Here is an 18853-nt window from a genome sequence, read left to right on the forward strand (position 1 = left end):
GATGAAAATTCGGGGAATAAAATAAACGACAAAATGTAAGGGAAGCATCCACTTATACGATGAAAGAGCGAAATTCATAAAAAAAAATCAGAAAAAAGTTTATGGAGTCATCATTGCAAAAGGTTGCCAATTACAAGTCCACGCAGTAAGGATAGAGTTGTGTCTTTTTCTGTAATATTCAGGTAATCGTGAGGGAAACGGTGATGATAATATTAAATGAAAAGTTAGAATGAAGAACGTGGGGGACTGAAAAATCCCGAACAAGCACACATTGTTTTTCCACCACAAAGCCCACTTGGCACGAGCTGGGCTTGAACTAGGTGCCCATTCATTAGAGATTGGCGCTCTACACTGTGCCACTGCGGCCGCGGCAGACAAATATAATTAATCTGTGGTATTTAGCAAAATACATTGATGGACGTGAACACATTTGTGTTGAGGCGAAAGTTGAAAATTCGTTTCCAAATTCGAAGAAACTCAAAAGAAATGTGTGGAAATGTGTTATTAAACTCGGAGCAATGCATTACAATTTTAAAACTGCTGCTTTTTTCTCTCATTTTAACACAGCTAGTAAATAATATCATTTCACTATAGTGGTATGTGTTCAGAGTTCATTTAATTTTTTTTTTTTTTTTGTGAATACTCACAAAACTAAATAATGATGTTTGAAGTAAATGTTTGATTTAACTCAGGGAGAGCTATTCGGGACTTCAATCTAAACTCTTTGATGACTCAATATTTAGGAAATGAAATAACTAATTTGTTGCTAGAGTGTATTATACATGTAATCTGATGCATTAATTGATGGAGAATTAAAATATGGTGATCTTAACTCACAAGGCTAAGTTTCGTTGAAGCGAGACCCACAATTCTGAGAAGCTGAGAAATTAAGCATACTTTTGAGAGGAATGTCACATTCTGATATATCTCGGAACATTTATTTAAAAATATTTAGTGCTTAGTGGCCACCTTCTATCTGGACATTTAGAAAAGTTTGAAATCGCCTTAACCTGCTGCGTAAAGGTTGTCTCTGCAACAAATAGGTCAGGACTGGTGAGAGAAAATGACGAAAACTGTCATGATAATGTTTGATTTTAAAAATAAATTATGCGAAAAGATACTTAAAACCATTATGTAACACACAGAAAGACAATATAATAATGAAAAATGTGAAGTAACGTACAACTCTATCCATCACGATTCTGGAACTCACTAATCAGTTAGGAACTGGTCAGTTAGTGTCTGGTGAAGATAACGTTAAGTTTGTCGAAACCATTACACTGTAATTTACTCTTTTTAATAAATAAGTGTATATAGTCTGATCAGAAGTGTTTATTTTTCCTGAAGTAACCTAGTAAGTTACTTGATTCAGCCATGATATTTATGGTTTTCAAAGTACAACTGGACATCAGTAAACATTTCGAAACTTTTCATCTTTTACGAAGTAGTTATCAGCGTGTTATGAAGTAAATATGAATTTTCGAAGAATGACCTACCAAGTAGTAAAAAGTGATAGAACCGTTAAGTGTCAGGAAAGTTGGAGTGATCACTGCAAATAATTCAAAGCAAATGCACGTAATCCTTATTAGCAATGGAAACGAAGCTTTATTTTCAATGTACGTAAGGGCAGAGTGATAACTATCTCAAGAATAGGCGACCAAGTGCAAAATTACCTGTAAAAAAGCAACCAAGAGTCGCGGTGGCACAGTGGTAGGGCTCTTATCTCTGGTGCATGGGATATATCTTTGTGGTTTTCTCGGAGTTTTCCCATTTCATGCCACTTTTTTGATTCCACTGTTATTATAAGTAAAAGAAACAAAGAAAGAAAGATAGGGGAATAGATAAATTAAACCTGACAAGATCCAGAGGTAAATGTGACAAATCATAAAGTGATAAGAACATATCAAGACAAGTACAATGAAACGCTAAGGTATTTGATGGGACATTTACCATTGAGCTTTAAGAATATTTGAAATTGAAAGAGAACCGTATTTACATCACAACGATACTGTTAGAATTCGTCGAAATGATACACGTATGTGATTAATTTAGTTAATATCAGTATAGAATAAACTCAAAGAAAGCCTGAACTGAAGTGAAATTTCATCGTTATGAAATAAAGTCATTATTTAAATACTTAAAAGTTTTCCATAAAATAGAACTTTATATAGTATTTACTTCTAGGGGAAATGAAATGACAGCGGCTATTTAAAAAGCGCTTACTTATAACTACCACTACTTGGCAATTACTGCAAATAAATGAAACTAAATTTTAATGTTTGTGGGAGGGGAGTACATTATTTTAAGGGAATAGATTACATACTGGAGAAACTAAACATTTGGAAAGACCAGGCATAAAATGTTTTTTGAGCAGGAATTGATTCGTATGTTTGTTTATAGCCCATTTCTGGGATAGCTGTTGGTGGTGTTCCTGATCGGTAAAGTGGTTTCCATTGATTTCAATAAAAAATATTTTGCATAAAAGTTCGATTTCATTATGTTTCTCTTTCTCCATGCGGACTACTTCCATGTGAAATAAATGAGAACGAGTCCTTAATTTGGTATATGCAAAGTTTTTATATTTATTATTTCATTTCAGGAAAATCGAAATATTGACACCAAAGGATGAGGTTCCAAATGTCTTTCCGATACAGTGTCCAGCTATAAGTATACATAATTCTTTGGCTTTCTCGAGTAACTTCATTCTACATTACCAACTTATTGGTAAGTAGATTACAGCAAGAAAATTTTAACTTCTGTTGGTACTAAAACTGAAAATTGTGCAGTGTTTGCAGCACCGTCGCACCGTAAATTTTGTTTTTCTAAAACTTTACTAAGGCCTGGCAATGTCCGGACATACTCAAAACAACCAATCCCGTTACTCAAAACAACCAATCCCGTTACTCAAAATAATCAATCCCTTGAGCTCTGTTTGTATTTAGGAAGGATTTCAGAAATTGAATTTGTGTGTTTCTAAAGTTATTATGAGGCTTCTAGCAGGGTGGATAGATTTAAAGCAGTCTGACTTAAATCACGATTTAAATCACTTGATTTTTTAAATAAAAATCGTTGATTTAAATCAAATTCCGAAATAAATTAAAGTGAAAATAAGTAAAATCCAGCCTCTGTTGTGTTATTTCAATTATGGAAGATAATCATAATACAATAAGATGCAAATGTATGTACAGCACAATATGAAAAACGAGTGTTTCATGCAGAGGATGATTAGGGAAAATCCCGTTTTGAACAGGTAACAGAGGAATTCTGCTTTCTTATCTTCGTAACATAAGGTTTTTAAATCATTAACTATTCCAACGAGAAAACCACCATGGACATTTAAGACGAAAATTCTTTTGTGTGCGCGTCTGTTTGTTTGTTCCAAGATAATAAGGGCGTATGTATAAAGGGGTCCGATTCCCTCTTCGAAACTTAAATCTTTTGTAGAAAATTTTTATAACTTTAGGCGAAATTTGCGTATTTTATATGTATTTCGTGCTGCAAATTAGTTTCATTTTTTTTAAGGTATGCCCCTGCCAAATATGAGTAACTTTTGAAAAAAAAAAGTATCATGTTGATAAACGTCGCCGTACTTTTTCCTTAGTGCTTAAGAAACATTGTTTGGGATTAGAGATGCAAAATAGCTGGCTTTTTTGATTTTTTTAAACATAAAAAGCCGGCTTTTTAGGGAAAAACGGAAATTTTGGCTTTTTTCATTTTCATGATTTTTCTATCTAAAAAGCTTTCTTATAGTATACTCTAAAGTTAAGCAAGATTTCATGATCTAAATGCCATATTTCCCTCTAGAATTCACCATCATGTTGAATCTAGCACATGTTTTATGAATTAAACATTAAGTATGTAGTATTTGAGAGGAATTTTAGAGGCTATATAACTTTATTTTAACTTCTGAGTTATCGACATTTTTATCTTCTTTAGATTATTTCATTTTTAGCTATTCGTGTTTCATTTCTTAGAGCTTAGTACTCTAGTTTCTAATACATAGTTAAAGTTATGTTTTTCATTATATCCGTCAGAGCATACTTCCACATTTCTGTTATACTGTAGCTGTGTAATGATGTAGCAATAATCTTCCGGATGCAACCTTGAATATCATTTTATACAAATAATCAGTACGGATTTAGCAAAGTGTTTATGGAGGGTTTTTTCTTATTAATGGTTAGTTTTTTTTTAAAGTGCCTGATTTTCATTTGAGGGGAGCTTGAAGTTTATGAGTAAAGACATAACTAAAATTTCGTCTGTTTTAGAAATTCCGTAATTTCGGAGAACAGGCTTCAGTCCGAAAGACACCCACACCCTAACCTCTTTCGCAAATCCGTCATTGCTGGTAATTAGTAATAACAACAATTTAAAACATAAGAAATGAAATCAGCCAGGAATAACAGCACATGCACTATATCTACATTCACAGATGGAATTAAGAACTCTTGTCGGAATGCTCAAATGCGGGACGGAATCCCAAATTTCCCAATAGAAGCTGAAAAGCTAACCACTCACTCATGTTTGTCCTGCTTGACTTAAATGTATTTCGTAGTTTTTCTTTTCTCTTTTTTAAAAAAATAAAAGGGAAAGTTCCGTAATGACATGTTGAATTCTTGTTAAAAATTCAGAAAACCTTCAGGACTGGGTAGCCCGTGATGGTGGTTATATTGTATATTCCAAGGCCTTGAAAACCAAACGCTCAGATGAACATTATTATGCTTATGATCCATGAACAGAAAATTCAGTACTTTCTTCACTCTAAACAAGCTGAAGGAACAGTCAGTGCATTACAGAATTTGGGACTTTACCGATTTTGCAGGTCAGAAGCACTTGATAGGTGGTAACAGATTATTACGTATGTGATAAATGAATAGAAAATACATTTTCAACATTTCTGTTGCATTTCAAAGATGTTTCTGTAGGGGTAGCAAAGGCGGAAGCAAGAGGTGCATTAACAAATTAGGTGATTTTTGAGCGTCCCATACAAAGATTGCATTTTTTCAGTCTTTTAAAGTAATACGTTGAATTGTAATAAAACGATGATTATTTTTCATTATTACTCTAGTAAGAATGTTCATGAAAGTCTCGGAAGTCATACATAATAAACTTATAGGCTATAACAGATTGACAAGGGGAATGATATTTATTCATTTATTTACTTAACAATCACCAGATGCAGCTCAGAGACTATTTTATACTGGATACCTAACAACATGGAAAGAATTTGGGATGGTATCGGCCAGGGCCTGTTTAAGTAGGTACCAAATTTCACAAAATTAAATCCCCACGTTAAGCGGGTTTGCATATCCAGGCTCCTAACTATGAAAACATTTACGCTGAGTCCAACTTCAATCATTTCACGAATTCAACCTGTGTTACGTATGTTGTTAGGACATAATATCGATTGTGATTTATTTTAAAAACACTTTTATACATTGCAAGAGCTGTAACGTCCAAATATTTAATGAGAATTCATAGTCGTATCGGAATAAACAAAAGCGAGTATGGAACAGTAAACTGCTATAACAAGGGGCAAAAGAAAATGTGCTAAGGCATACAAAACGGTCGAGTGTTTTGGGTCGATACACTATCAATCACATGTTTGTGAGTTCAAACCCGGTAGCAAGTTGTTTCTTTTTTAAGTGTCTTCCTATTTTCATCCGGAGGCTGAAAATATTTCTTTGAGTAATTCATTGAAAACTTCTTTTGTTTCAAATTCGATTAGAACGGAACATTATATAAATTGCGAATCTTAGATCCATAGCTAAAAAAATGAAGTATACTCACTACTCCATTATCCTCTGATTTGTAACGAAAACCTATTTATAAACAGTGGTGACTTCAGAAAATTATCCTCGGGGGGAATTTTAATATGCGGGTGGAGGGCAAACATTGGTAGTCGAAGGCGGAAATTTCTTAGCTCGAGAGGGGTCTCAAATTCTCCCTCAGATCACGTCCTGACAAAGCTTTTCGTAACAAATATAATATTACACTTGTTTCTCGTTCTACATTTAGAATTGGTAAAATCATAACTTATAGAGGATTATAATAAAAGCATAAAAATTACAATACCAATCATGTATAAATTATCCTGTAAGTTACCAACTTTGGGTCAGATTAAAACTCAAATATTTGTTTTCGGATTGCACTTAGAAATAAGTCCTCTCTATATAATCCTGATTGGAAAGCCATGTTTAACACTAATTAATTAATCAATATTTTTTTTTATTTTACTATTTTTACTATTCAATATTATATACACTTCATTTCCCAAATCAAAATCTCGAAAATGTATATTGCACGAGTGCAGACTCGCAAATAAATGATTATTTATCATATACATTGGTCTCTATTCGAAATTCTATTTAATCGAATCCGACAAGAACACAACAGAAACATCGAGAACATGTGAAAAAAAGAGAGAGAAAAAGGCGTTTTACCCGGCGGGGACTCGAAGTAAGTTCGAAGGGTGCTTTACAAGCCAAACGCCTTAGACCACTCGGCTATGGTAACAACTAGTGATTGTAGCAAAGGCTTCGAGTAGTAGTTCTTATTACAGAATAACATTTTCTATTGCCTAAAATTTAAACCTAATTTACTTTGATATAATATATCTATTAATTTGTTACATAAACACGTTTTCGTTACTTTGATGAATGATGTATGTTGTTGATATAGATTCTATTGCACGTTCTTTCGTAAATATTATAGAGAGTACCAGGGTTATTTATGATCTTTTATGAAAATTGACTGGCGCATGCGCAGTACACAGACAGTTCAATTGGAAGGCGAGGAAGGAAACGCTAACACACTGTTAGAATGTTTCATCGCTGTGAAGTATAAAGAACAGCTAAAATGTATTTTACGCTTGTCATTGCGTAAAGAATCACCAGGTTAATGTTTGTCCAAGTTCTCACTAATCAACTGGACTCATGAAAAATAATTAATATTGTCATTACTGCACAATATAAAGAATAAAGAACGTATATTACACCACATTGTTCTCGAATTCGAACTTAGCTAAGGAAGGGACAATAAACAAAATGTGATTTATTCATTCGAATTGAGATGATTCAATGAAACTAGAAATTACACAATCAAAAGGAAAAATATCGTTAAAAAGACAAGAATAATACTTTCATCCGAGATGTGAAATAAAGTTATTAATTAACTGAAATGAAAGTAATATTGGGCATGATATAGAGTAAGAAAAAAAGTAAATGTATTCTTAGAAACGTTCAAAGTAAATTCACAAATACTTTTTGAAGATATACTACTCTTTCTTTACCTTTTAACGAACTAATAAGTAAACAAGCAAAGGAAAGGAATGAAGAACGAAAGTATTGCTCTTGAAAAAATATAATAAATAAATGAAACTTAAATAAATGTTTACACAAAAAATAACACACTAGTACTTCGTGTAGTCACCTCCAGAGTCAGTAACTTCTTGAAGTCTGGAGGAGATACTAGATACAAGTCTCGAGCAATACGACAGTGTGTCACGAAAATGTTGCCACAGTTCCATAACATGATTTTGAAGAAACGTTTGGTCTCTGTCTTCACGTCTCTCTTCCCATTCTTGCACCATGTAGGCCCACAGATGTTCAATTGGGTTCAAATCTGGGGATAGAGGGGGCCACTCAATACAAATTAACTCTGGATGTTCACTTAGCCACTCTCGTGTTTGCCGGGATGTGTGAACAGCACTGTTGTCATGCATAAATATATATTCTTCCTGTTCGGGGAAGTTTCTTTCTAAGGACGGTAACAACGTATTTTCGAGGATATTAATGTAAACACTGCTGTTCATTCTCTCAGGCACCGCAACCAAATCTCCAGGACCAGCAGCCGTCATGTATCCCCAAAAGTGTGCTGATATTCGTCCTGAACAAGAAGTTCTGATAATATTTTGTTCAGCATACCTGGTTCCGCGCGGTCTATACAATATAACTCTGCCTTGTTGGTTAGACTTGAAAACCTTCTCGTCGGTCCAGATGACTAAGTCCCAATATGACCGAGGTTGGGTTATGTTGTTCTGTGCCCATTCCATTCGTCTGGCCTTGTGAGTTTCAGTCAGGAGAGTCTTCCTAGCGGGTCTTGAACAGTGTAGACCTGCCCCCAATAATCTTCTTCTTATTGTTTCGTGAGAACAATTATATTCTCTGGCTTTGTCCAAGAGGATTGACGTGTGGCGTAGAGGTCTGTTGATTACTTCTGTAACTAAAGCTTGATCTTGAGCTGCAGTTGTCTCTTTTGGCCTTCCACTTCTTGACCGAGACCTGAACCATTCACCACCTTCTTCATGTCGCTGAACCCATTTCTTGACCGTTTTCTTGTCACATCCCAGATCTCTAGCAATCTGAGGCACAGTTTGTCCCATTTTTGCTCGGCCTATGATTTCTCCTCTCAGAGCAACAGACAGTTCTCCACAACCTTTAGAACGAGGCATTTTGAGAACCTGTTAGGAATTTGCGTACTGGCGTGTATGACAAATGTCGGTAAAGTGCATCTTTCTGTTTCTACTGCGCATGCACCAGTCAATTTTCATGAAAGATCATAAACAATCCTGACAATTGCTGTAATATTTATGAATGAATACGTAATAGAACCTATATTAACAACATCATTCGTCAAAGTAAAGAATACCGTAAACATAAAACAATTTCAACAGACTATTACATCAGGCCAAAATAGGCTTAAACTTCAGAGAATACAAAATAAATTTCATACTGTAACAAAATATTGAACATGAAACACGCTTACTATATTTTCAACTTGTCACATTAGCCGAGTGGACTAAGGCATTCGGCTAGAGATTCTGAGGCACCATTCAAGAGTAGTTCGAATCCCACCACAGTACAATTTGGTTTTACCTCTTCTTGACGTTTCTGTTTGTGATCCTGCCGGATTCTATTAAATATAATTCCGTAATACGCTAAAATATACGTAATATTTGAAGTTCTTAACCTCCCATTTTTACATTTTTCAAGCTCAATTGAGAAGAAAGAGGGAAAATGAAAGATTTACAATAATTACTTAGTATTTACTGTCATTGTAATTGTGGATATTTTATTTATGAAAATGTATAATGAACTAAAAATATATTTAGTAGGTCACATGTCTCCATTTTTCGATTCTAACTTGAAAGTTACAGTTTAGGCAGTGACATATCGAAGACCCAAGGGGTTGAGGGGGTTGTAACCCCTCCCATTGAAACTTCTATATTCTATTGAAATAAAAAGTGTTTCAGTTTATAATCTTGGAAAAGCAACAATCACTGTGTGTGGAGGACGGCTTATTTATACTACGATTTATCACTTCCAAATGTGTAGAAGATGTGACTGGATATTGTGTATAATCATTCAAGAAATATAAGACAACGAAGGGACTTCGTAATTCCTTCACGCCACCCCACGAGGACGAAGTACGTCCCGCCGTCCCTCGGTTGGAACTACTGCTTGCGAGGGAAACATTCTAACAGTGTGTTAGCGTTTCCTTCCTCGCCTTCCAATTGAACTGTCTGTGTACTGCGCATGCGCCAGTCAATTTCCATAAAAGATCATAAATAACCCTGATACCTTCTATAATATTTATGAAAGAACGTGTAATAGAATCTATATCAACAACATGCATCATTCATCAAAGTAACAAAAACGTGTTTATGTAACAAATTAATAGATATATTATATCAAAGTAAATTAGGTTTAAATTTTAGGCAATAGAAAATGTTATTCTGTAATAAGAACTACTACTCGAAACCTTTGCTACAATCACTAGTTGTTACCATAGCCGAGTGGTCTAAGGCGTTTGGCTTGTAAAGCACCCTTCGAACTTACTTCGAGTCCCCGCCGGGTACAACGCCTTTTTCTCTCTTTTTTTCACATGTTCTCGATATTTCTGTCTGTGTTCTTGTCGGATTCGATTAAATAGAATTTCGAATAGAGACCAATATATATGATAAAGAATCATTTATTTGCGAGTCTGCACTCGTGCAATATACATTTTCGAGATTTTGATTTTGGAAATAAAGTGTATATACTATTGAATAGTAAAAATAGTAAAATAAAAAAGTATTCGTATAAATATTGATTAATTAATTAGTGTTAAACATGGCTTTCCAATCAGGATTATATAGAGAGGACTTACTTCTAAGTGCAATCCGAAAACAAATATTTGAGTTTTAATCTGACCCAAAGTTGGTAACTTACAGGATAATTTATACATGATTGGTATTGTAATTCTTATGCTTTTATTATAATCCTCTATAAGTTATGATTTTACCAATTCTAAATGTAGAACGAGAAACAAGTGTAATATTATATTTGTTACGAAAAGCTTTGTCAGGACGTGATCTGAGGGAGAATTTGAGACCCCTCTCGAGCTAAGAAATTTCCGCCTTCAGGACCATATATTCGATCGTGCTCAATGTGGACTACCAATGTTTGCCCTCCACCCGCATATTGAAATTTTCCTCCGAGGATAATTTTTTGAAGTCACCACTGTTTATAAATAGGTTTTCGTTACAAATCAGAGGATAATGGAGTAGTGAATATACTTCATTTTTTTTAGCTATGGATTTAAGATTGGCAATTCATATAATGTTCCGTTCTAATCAAATTTGAAACAAAAGAAGTTTTCAATGAGTTACTCAAAGAAATATTTTCAGCCTCCGGATGAAAATAGGAAGACACTTAAAAAAGAAACAACTTGCTACCGGGTTTGAACTCACAAACATGTGATTGATAGTGTATCGACCCAAACCACTCGACCGTTTTGTATGCCTTTGCACATTTTCTTTTGCCCTTTGTTATAGCAGTTTACTGTTCCATACTCGCTTTTGTTTATTCCGATACGACTATGAGTTCTCAGTAAATATTTGGACGTTACAGCTCTTGCAATGTATAAAAGTGTTTTTAGAATAAATCACAGTCGATATTATGTCCTAATAACATACGTAAAACAGGTTGAATTCGTGAAATGATTGAGGTTGGACTGAGCGTAAATGTTTTCATAGTTAGGAGCCTGGATATGCAAACCCGCTTAACGTGGGGATTTAATATTGTGAAATTTGGTACTATCCCGGCATTTGCCTGATAGGACTGAGGGAAACACGGGAAAACCCCAGTCAGGATGGTCGGCAGTGGGAATCGAACCCATGACCTCCAGAATGCGAAGCCAACGTTTTACCACTTGAGCCACTTGATGTACGTAATGAACAAAGAGTAGAACATGTTACTTTTGAGAAGGCTATGGCGTCGAAACTTGAATTTGTTTTGTGCGTTTGTTCAGTAAAGATATTATTATCTTCCCGATGTGTTATTTGCTTGAACTCACATACATAGTACAATAAATTCTGTATGTCATGTAACAGTTTTTCCTTGTTTTTGTATTTTTAATTCACAATAAAAAAATATTGCTTATAATGCATATGAAAGTTAAAACTTAACTGCAACTTATTATATACATGGATTAATTTTTTGGGATTCATAATAAAAATATGTTAAGAATTAAAATTGTTTGAAATATGTTTTTGAGATTTATGTTTATTTTCGAAGTTTTGTATTATTATCTGCATCCACTACTACTTAAATGAGTTTTTGTATTGTAGAGAAGCGAAACAAAACCTGCTTTATCAATTTAAAGCAGAATTTTGAATAAAGCCCAAAATTTCCCAAGCAAAAAACGAAGCAGAAAAAAACGAGTCCCTCCCCCCCAAAAAATACCCTTGCATCTGTATTTGGGATGAAATAAGTTAACGACTGGCAATCAATTCAAAATTCAAGCCCAATACTTTCACTTACATGGCATAATTAACATTTGATATTAATTACTAAGGTTTTATCTTCAGCTCGTGACTTGTATTACGTGAGAAGAAAGATTTGATTTAAATAAAAAAATCGATTTAAATAAAAAAAATCAACAAAAATGTTTTTTTAAAAAAAGATCATGATTTTTTTCCACCCTGGCTTCTAGTAGTGATATCCCAACCAGAAACTTTATGTACATCAATCTGCATTTGATTTATTATATACATACCAATGAATCAATAGTGTAGTTTTGAACTTTTCGTAGACGAATAAATGTGAAAGTTTGCAATATAATACCTTCGTATTTTTTTTTCTGGAGAAAATGTGCTAGGCATGATTTTGTTATTATCAGCAACCTCCGTACCTCTAACATCCTCAGATATGACTGTGTCGCTTCTATATCGCTCCTCCCTGGTGGTATTAACTGCAGAATGACGGCTTTGGAGCAGCCGTGAACGTATATATTTGCCGCGGTTGAACTATATGAGAGGCAGTCCTATTAATCTCATATTTCTGTCATATCAACTTTCTGCTGAGTTGGGAACAATGTGTTCCAGGTGGCAACTCTGTTTATGGTCTTTCATAATCTGTGATGTTCTTCTTGTTGTTGGTAGTTTAGTTTTGTTTGGTTACTTTCTCTCTTTGTATGATATTCAGTTTCACCATCATTACTTCCTTTTTCTCATTTCAGCGACATTCAAATTTTTGTCTTCCATAGCTCCGCTCCCTATAGTCTATAGAAGCTTAAATTTTGGTGATCCCATTTCTTCTTTTCTTAATCGGATGCTATGTTTTCGTCAGATTTGAGCAACAACCATATGGACCTTTACTTGTGAAAGAATCCCTTTTACAAGCGCTGGAAAATTTCGCAGATGAGCCTAAAATTTGATTTGGATGATGTAGTGTGTCTATTTTAGTGAAGTTAAATCACTGAAACTACGAACTGATTCTTTTTCATTTAAGACGAATATGCATGTTGACTTTCGAATTCGGCTTCAGAAAATGTCAACCCAGGACTTTTGCCAATGCTTGGAATTTAAAATCTTAGCATATAGAAGCACATCAGTTTCTTGTGTTGAAGCTGATGCTTTGGAACGACTTCTTTCAGACTTGTATGAAAAAGAATGGCCATTTCTTGGCGTAATTGTTATAATAGAAAGTATGTAAGAAGTACCCAGAGGCGGTGTTAGGTTTCGCGAGGCCCTAGGCGAGACCATAAAGCCGTCCCATGTTGCAAAAGTTCCAGGTGAAAATTGTACTGGTTACATAAGTTCCAGGCGAAGTATGACGTGTTTAACAACAGTTGCGCACCCCCAAGGTTTGGTTTCGGAAGGATCTGCTCGGGCTGTATAAGTTCTAGGCGAAACCCAACATGTTCTTAATAATAACATGCAATATTTAAATAAACCCACTAACATATGTTTACACATACAAATACACTTAAGTAGAAACTTACCTTTATTCTATTTTATCATCCATCTTCTTGTCTCTCTCCGTACTATTCTAGGGAAATGTTTTCAGCCAAGATCTTCCTATCCTTGTATACGAATAAGATTTATACAAAACAGTTTTTTTAAAGTCTTTCATTTCTTATTGTTTTCCAAAATATCCCATTCACTTGCATGTCACAACTTTTTTCTTTCTTTTCCACTTATATATTCAACAGTAAATAATATCATAGACACTAATCCAGAATAAAAAATTATGTATATACAATAATTACGATAAAATATTTACATTGTAAATTCAACAAAATTAGATCAGTTTCCATTCATTCAAGCATCATCATTTGGCTGTAGCTTCACCTCATAGAGCTCGTTATCATAATCGTTCGATTTTTCTTGTTTAACTTTTCTATTTTGGAGAATTTCTTCGGCAGTTTTTGAGTATACTTTGAATTATAACGACAATATTAAAAAAAAAGTTGAGAGAACACCTTTGATTTTCTCTACAGAGAAGTTCTTCAAATTAGATTCATAAAGGATATTTAAAAATTACTAAACTTATCTAAATGGGAACTTTACGAAATTTCCTGCTACTAAACATCTGGATCGCTTCTGTCATATCAATACTGCTAGATATGTCGTTTTCGATAGATAATATTGCTAACTAGGAAAGTCTGTCCTGACTCATTGTCGACCGCAAGTATGTTTTAATCAGTTTCAAACGCGAAAAACTTCTTTCTGCTGATGCTACCGACACAGGCATAGTCAGAACAACCCGCAAAGCCACTTCTAAATTAGGATACACTTCTCCTAACTTACTTTCCGCTATGTATTTCATGGCATTTTTAATATTAACACCACTGAAAAAACGACTGAACTTTGTCAGTTCTTCAAGTAATACAATACCATCCACATCTGACATATCGTGCGTTGAGAGAGCGATCTGAAGATCTTTACAACTAGCCAGCAGTTTCTCTTCTGTCAGACTTTTTAGAGAAGCAACATCATATAAAAATCCAGACATCTCGTGATACTTCCTTAGCGATTGAAATTGAGGTTCACAACTTTGTGCCCAAGTATCAGTAACAACATAGAAATATTCAATTATGAATTTGTCTTCACTTGACCGTATTACCTCATCCTGCGCTTCGTATGTGCACACCCTTTTCTTTTTATGTATAACAACTTCTTTGAATTTTAACTCGATGCCAATACCACTCGCTAATTCACTTGCTGTGACCTGAACTAACTGAAAACCTTGATCTCTGTACGTCTGCAGCCACTATTGAAAACCAATCACATGCTTTAAAGCAATATCTACATATCTGGGAATCTACTCTTTGCTAAACTTTACTGATAGTTTTGGTTAATCTGTACCAAAATGTAATACCAAATAATAAGAAAAACAATAAATTCATAAGACCTTATTTCCTTGATGAGGGTTGACATTCACTTGCCTCAAAACAGTCACTTGAGTTATCACTTAAACTTACTAAAGCCTCACAAACTTCATTCAGTTGGCATCTCACGGCTTTCACACTTTCCACTCTGCACTCCCACCTAGTTTCACACAAAGGTTTCAGAGTTAATTCGAAATTGGCTTTCAGAACTTCCCATCTGGCGCTTGAACCAGAGAACAAAGTAAAATGTCTCTGTAAAATAAAAAAAGATATTTGACTCCAATGCAACAAGCTGCAGCATCTCCAAGTATTAAATTCCAGCTGTGAGCACCGCAAGGTACGAAATAATTTCAATATCAGCACCTTCGGCTTCCTTTAAGATAAAGAATAGGGGTATTTTTCCTTACAAGTGCCGATGCGGGGCCCCTTGAAGCGCGGGGCCCTAGGCGGTTGCCTACTTCGCCTATGCCTAACGCCGCTTCTGGAAGTACCTAATTAAAATTTGTATAGATGGGTGTCAGAAATAAACGGAAAACTTGATTGGCTTTGGGAAGGGTGGTCTCGTCCACTTTCCACTTTCTGTTTATGTTTGAGTTGTTATTCTTGGATTGATCTTTCATAAAGTTTCTGATGAAGGCGATGATACATTGCTAAAATTGATACACAAGCTTTATTAATATATATGTAGTGCTTTGATCAGGTTTGTTTTATTAATACTCACCAGTTGCAAAGGAATGAATGGGTTCTTATCGATTATATTAGTTGATGCCACTTTAATATGATTGGGAATATCTAAATTACTAATTTGCTGTTTCACTTTGTAAGTATTTTTCACACAGTGTGTACGAGAAATATTCAAATCCTTGAAAAAAAAAGCGAATAATCATTTAGCTTATTTTGTACGTGAAATGACGTTATCCTGAGATAATAGGTCTGGCAGAGAGATCGAATTTGAGAATTTTCGCCAAGCCATAGATTATGGGGAGAGCCCAGATTTCTAAACAAAATTCTTATTTCTTTCCATACTTTTAAAGATATGCAGAAATATTGTACTTGGTAGTATATATTCACGCAAACACTTTTGATCATGGTTGACATTCCTTGAAATGCTTATTCTGGTAAAAAGTAAGATATATATTTACGATTTTCAATTAAAATTGTAATTTTGCTAACAAAAAAAAATAAAATAAAATAAAATAAAAAAAATTAAAAAAAAATAAAATAAAAGTTCATATTGCACTTCTATGCACTGCCGTTTGATTTCATATTTTCCGCATTACATCTGTAACAACTACTCGAAATTACACAATTTTATAAAATAGTTGGAAGCTCGAAATAATTCCTTACAACAATCACTTTCTCTTGTTGGAAAAAGAAATTTTAGTGATATTAGTCTTCATAAAATCAAGGTGTTGCCAAAACTGCATTCGACATGCTTCTCAATCAGTTATCACTAAAAAATTCTGGTTATAAAACACTGTGCAAAATTTCTAGAAAGCTTTCCGGTGAAGAAACAGGTATTGAAGAGGGTTTCATCGAAAAAGAGCTATGTTGCTTTTCACATGTCTCTATTAGGGATGGCCGGATCCGGATCTGGCCGGATCCGAAGATCCGGATCTCGAATCTCGGATCTGGATCCGGATCTCGGATCTGGGTCCGGATCTCGGATTTCGGATCTGGATCCGGATCTCAAATCTCGGATCTAGATTCGGATCTCGGATCTGGGTTCGAAATTCGGATCTGCATCCGAAATCCGGATCTCAGATCTTGTTTCTTATCCAAACCCACATCCCACCGAAATTGTGATAAACTTGAACATCGAAAATTCGCCGAAAGTAATTTCACGAAGTCCTGACAGTGAAGAAGAGAACAGAAAATTAAGACTAATAAGGACAAGTCTATTTGTCTCCTTCATTCTACACTAAAGATCAAATTCTTGCCTTAATAAAAAATAATCTGATTTGACCCGGATGAGAGTTCGAATGTCGAATCTAGGTCCACCCGGTTGCAGGACCGAGATGAAATACACACATATTTAATGTTTGAAACCGGAATACAAAACTCGAATATTTAAAAGTCCTCAATACACCTATTTCATTGACAGTTAAGAAAACAAACAGTTAAGACAAGTATTGACTAGTTTTTACGTATATTTATCTTGCTCAGTCTGCTCAAAATATCAAATGTATACCTTACAATTAGATTTAATAATGATTTAGTAAATCGCAATATGAGCACCGAGAATAAACTATGAATTTTGGTGCCCCTTATCTAGATTTGAAATTTTGGATTCATATATAGAATCAGGCTGAAAGATAAATATTTGAGATCTGGACACCGAAACAAGTGCTAGTACCAAGATCGTAGCCGTTTTACCTAGGTAATGCGAGCGGAAGGCACTTGCACTAATTCCGCATGTACCGGTACTTTGAGGAACACGAGAAACTAAAAACAGATAAATATTATTTTTCAGGGGCAAGTCGTGCTTTAACATGATTTTTCATGAGTGTTGTGTTCAAATACGAAAACTGTAATGGCGACTTGTTTGAAATAAATGCCTTTTCTTTTTTAGCAATAAAGTTAGGTACTTTCACATTGAATAAAAATTAGCAAAGCACATTTCACTGATTAGAGTGCTGGCTCTTATGGAATCTTTCACACTGAACCGAAGATTTCCTCATGTCGGTATCGGATTGCCACAATTCACCTTGCTGAAAGACGTGGTTTATCAGGAGGTCGGCCAAGATTATTTTGGACTTAGCCTGTAGACTGCTTCTGGTCTCAATTATTCCCATATAACAAGACTAACCATATATAAAGTTGGTTCGAAATGATTTAAAATATCACTAATTGACCTTAAGGGGATAATCGCGATTTAAATATTCGTAAATCAGAAGAGATGTAAAAGTTAAACGTTAAAATAAAACCGATAATTCCTAATGCAACCTAATGATAGCAATAAAACTCCTTATGTAACATTTTCAAAGCTAAGATTAACAGTTTTGTTCCTGAAGAGGGTTTATGGCAACATAGAATATTATAAATCCAATTATCATAAGTAGTACCTCTGACAGCCCCGCATTTCACATCACCATCGCCCTTCGTCCTGACAAATGGGCAATTCACTTACCCACAATGACTTTCCAGGCATTTCAATATCTCAGTTTGGGTTTGGGATCATGCTTCGGTGAACCTCGACTATCACCCAGCAGCTATTAGAGAATCAGAACTTATTTTTGTATTAGACAATGTGGGTAACTATAGCTTTTCGTCTATAGAAAACAGAGAGCGTGCCTTCGGTGCCCGTGGTCTAGGTTCAATTCCTGGAGAGGCACTCAACAATTTCGATGTTGACCCAGCATCGTGAGGACAATTGGGGAGTTATCTTAAGTAAGATGTAGCGCACTCCAGTCTAGAAAGCCGGCATTAGGGACTTCGGGTGTCGATGCGTTGACTACACATCCCCACTTTCAACGTAAGCCCACTGGTAGGAACCAAAGGACTGTCGTGTCAAGAATTTAGTTTGTTTTAATTATCATAAATGCCTTCTTTATTATTAAATTTTATCCAATATTTTCTTTTCAACTAGTTTGCGAAACTCAGAGCTAGCTACTTGTTTTCTTTTTAATTCATGTTCATAGTTAGCACAACTAATCACTAAGGAAAAACAATATTTTCAATAAAATTTGCCTCGCGTCTTTGGTAGCTCTAAGTTTTGTTATTTTTAGTTTTTTGTTTTAAGTTGAAGGGCGGTTTATCATTTTCCCCTCGCTTTCCCTATTTCTTTTGTAGTTTTACCTATGTTTCTTTGCACGAACATTGCACCTATACGCATGTGCTTAGTGTGTTCGTTTACAAAAGCGGGTCATTTTCCTGCCACTATAGAAAGTAAGAGTGCACTGTATCAGAGAAATATTAATTGACGTAAGTAAGTGAATACATCTGTGACGAAGTCATAATTACTCAGTTTTTGCATCGTACATATAGTAGTTTCCTCATCCTTATTAATCTCTTCACCCCCGCTTCCTGAATTCCAGTTCTTTCTTGATGGGGGACTGATGTCTCATGTAGGCTTATTAACTATAACATCAGCAATAAAGAAAGTACGGTTTAATTTGCACTAATTTTTAAACATTACGTTAATTAAATAATAATAATAATACGGAGCGAGCTCAGGCTACTTGTTAGGATTCTTGCTTCG

General features: G+C 34.8%; 1 protein-coding gene across 1 annotated transcript in view; it reads left to right on the plus strand.

The window, feature by feature from the left end:
* The window catches only part of LOC145680968 (heat shock 70 kDa protein 4L-like), an 873295-nt gene that overhangs the window by 261816 nt on the left and 592626 nt on the right, over window positions 1-18853 (plus strand). Inside the window, exon 8 of the mRNA XM_081752186.1 lies at window positions 2600-2724. Coding sequence (XP_081608312.1) covers window positions 2600-2724 — 125 coding nt within the window. The remainder of the gene's footprint in view (window positions 1-2599; window positions 2725-18853) is intronic.

This window comes from Thermobia domestica, chromosome 3, assembly GCF_964235325.1.
Source record: "Thermobia domestica chromosome 3, izTheDome1.hap1.1, whole genome shotgun sequence".
Lineage (NCBI taxonomy): Eukaryota > Metazoa > Arthropoda > Insecta > Zygentoma > Lepismatidae > Thermobia > Thermobia domestica.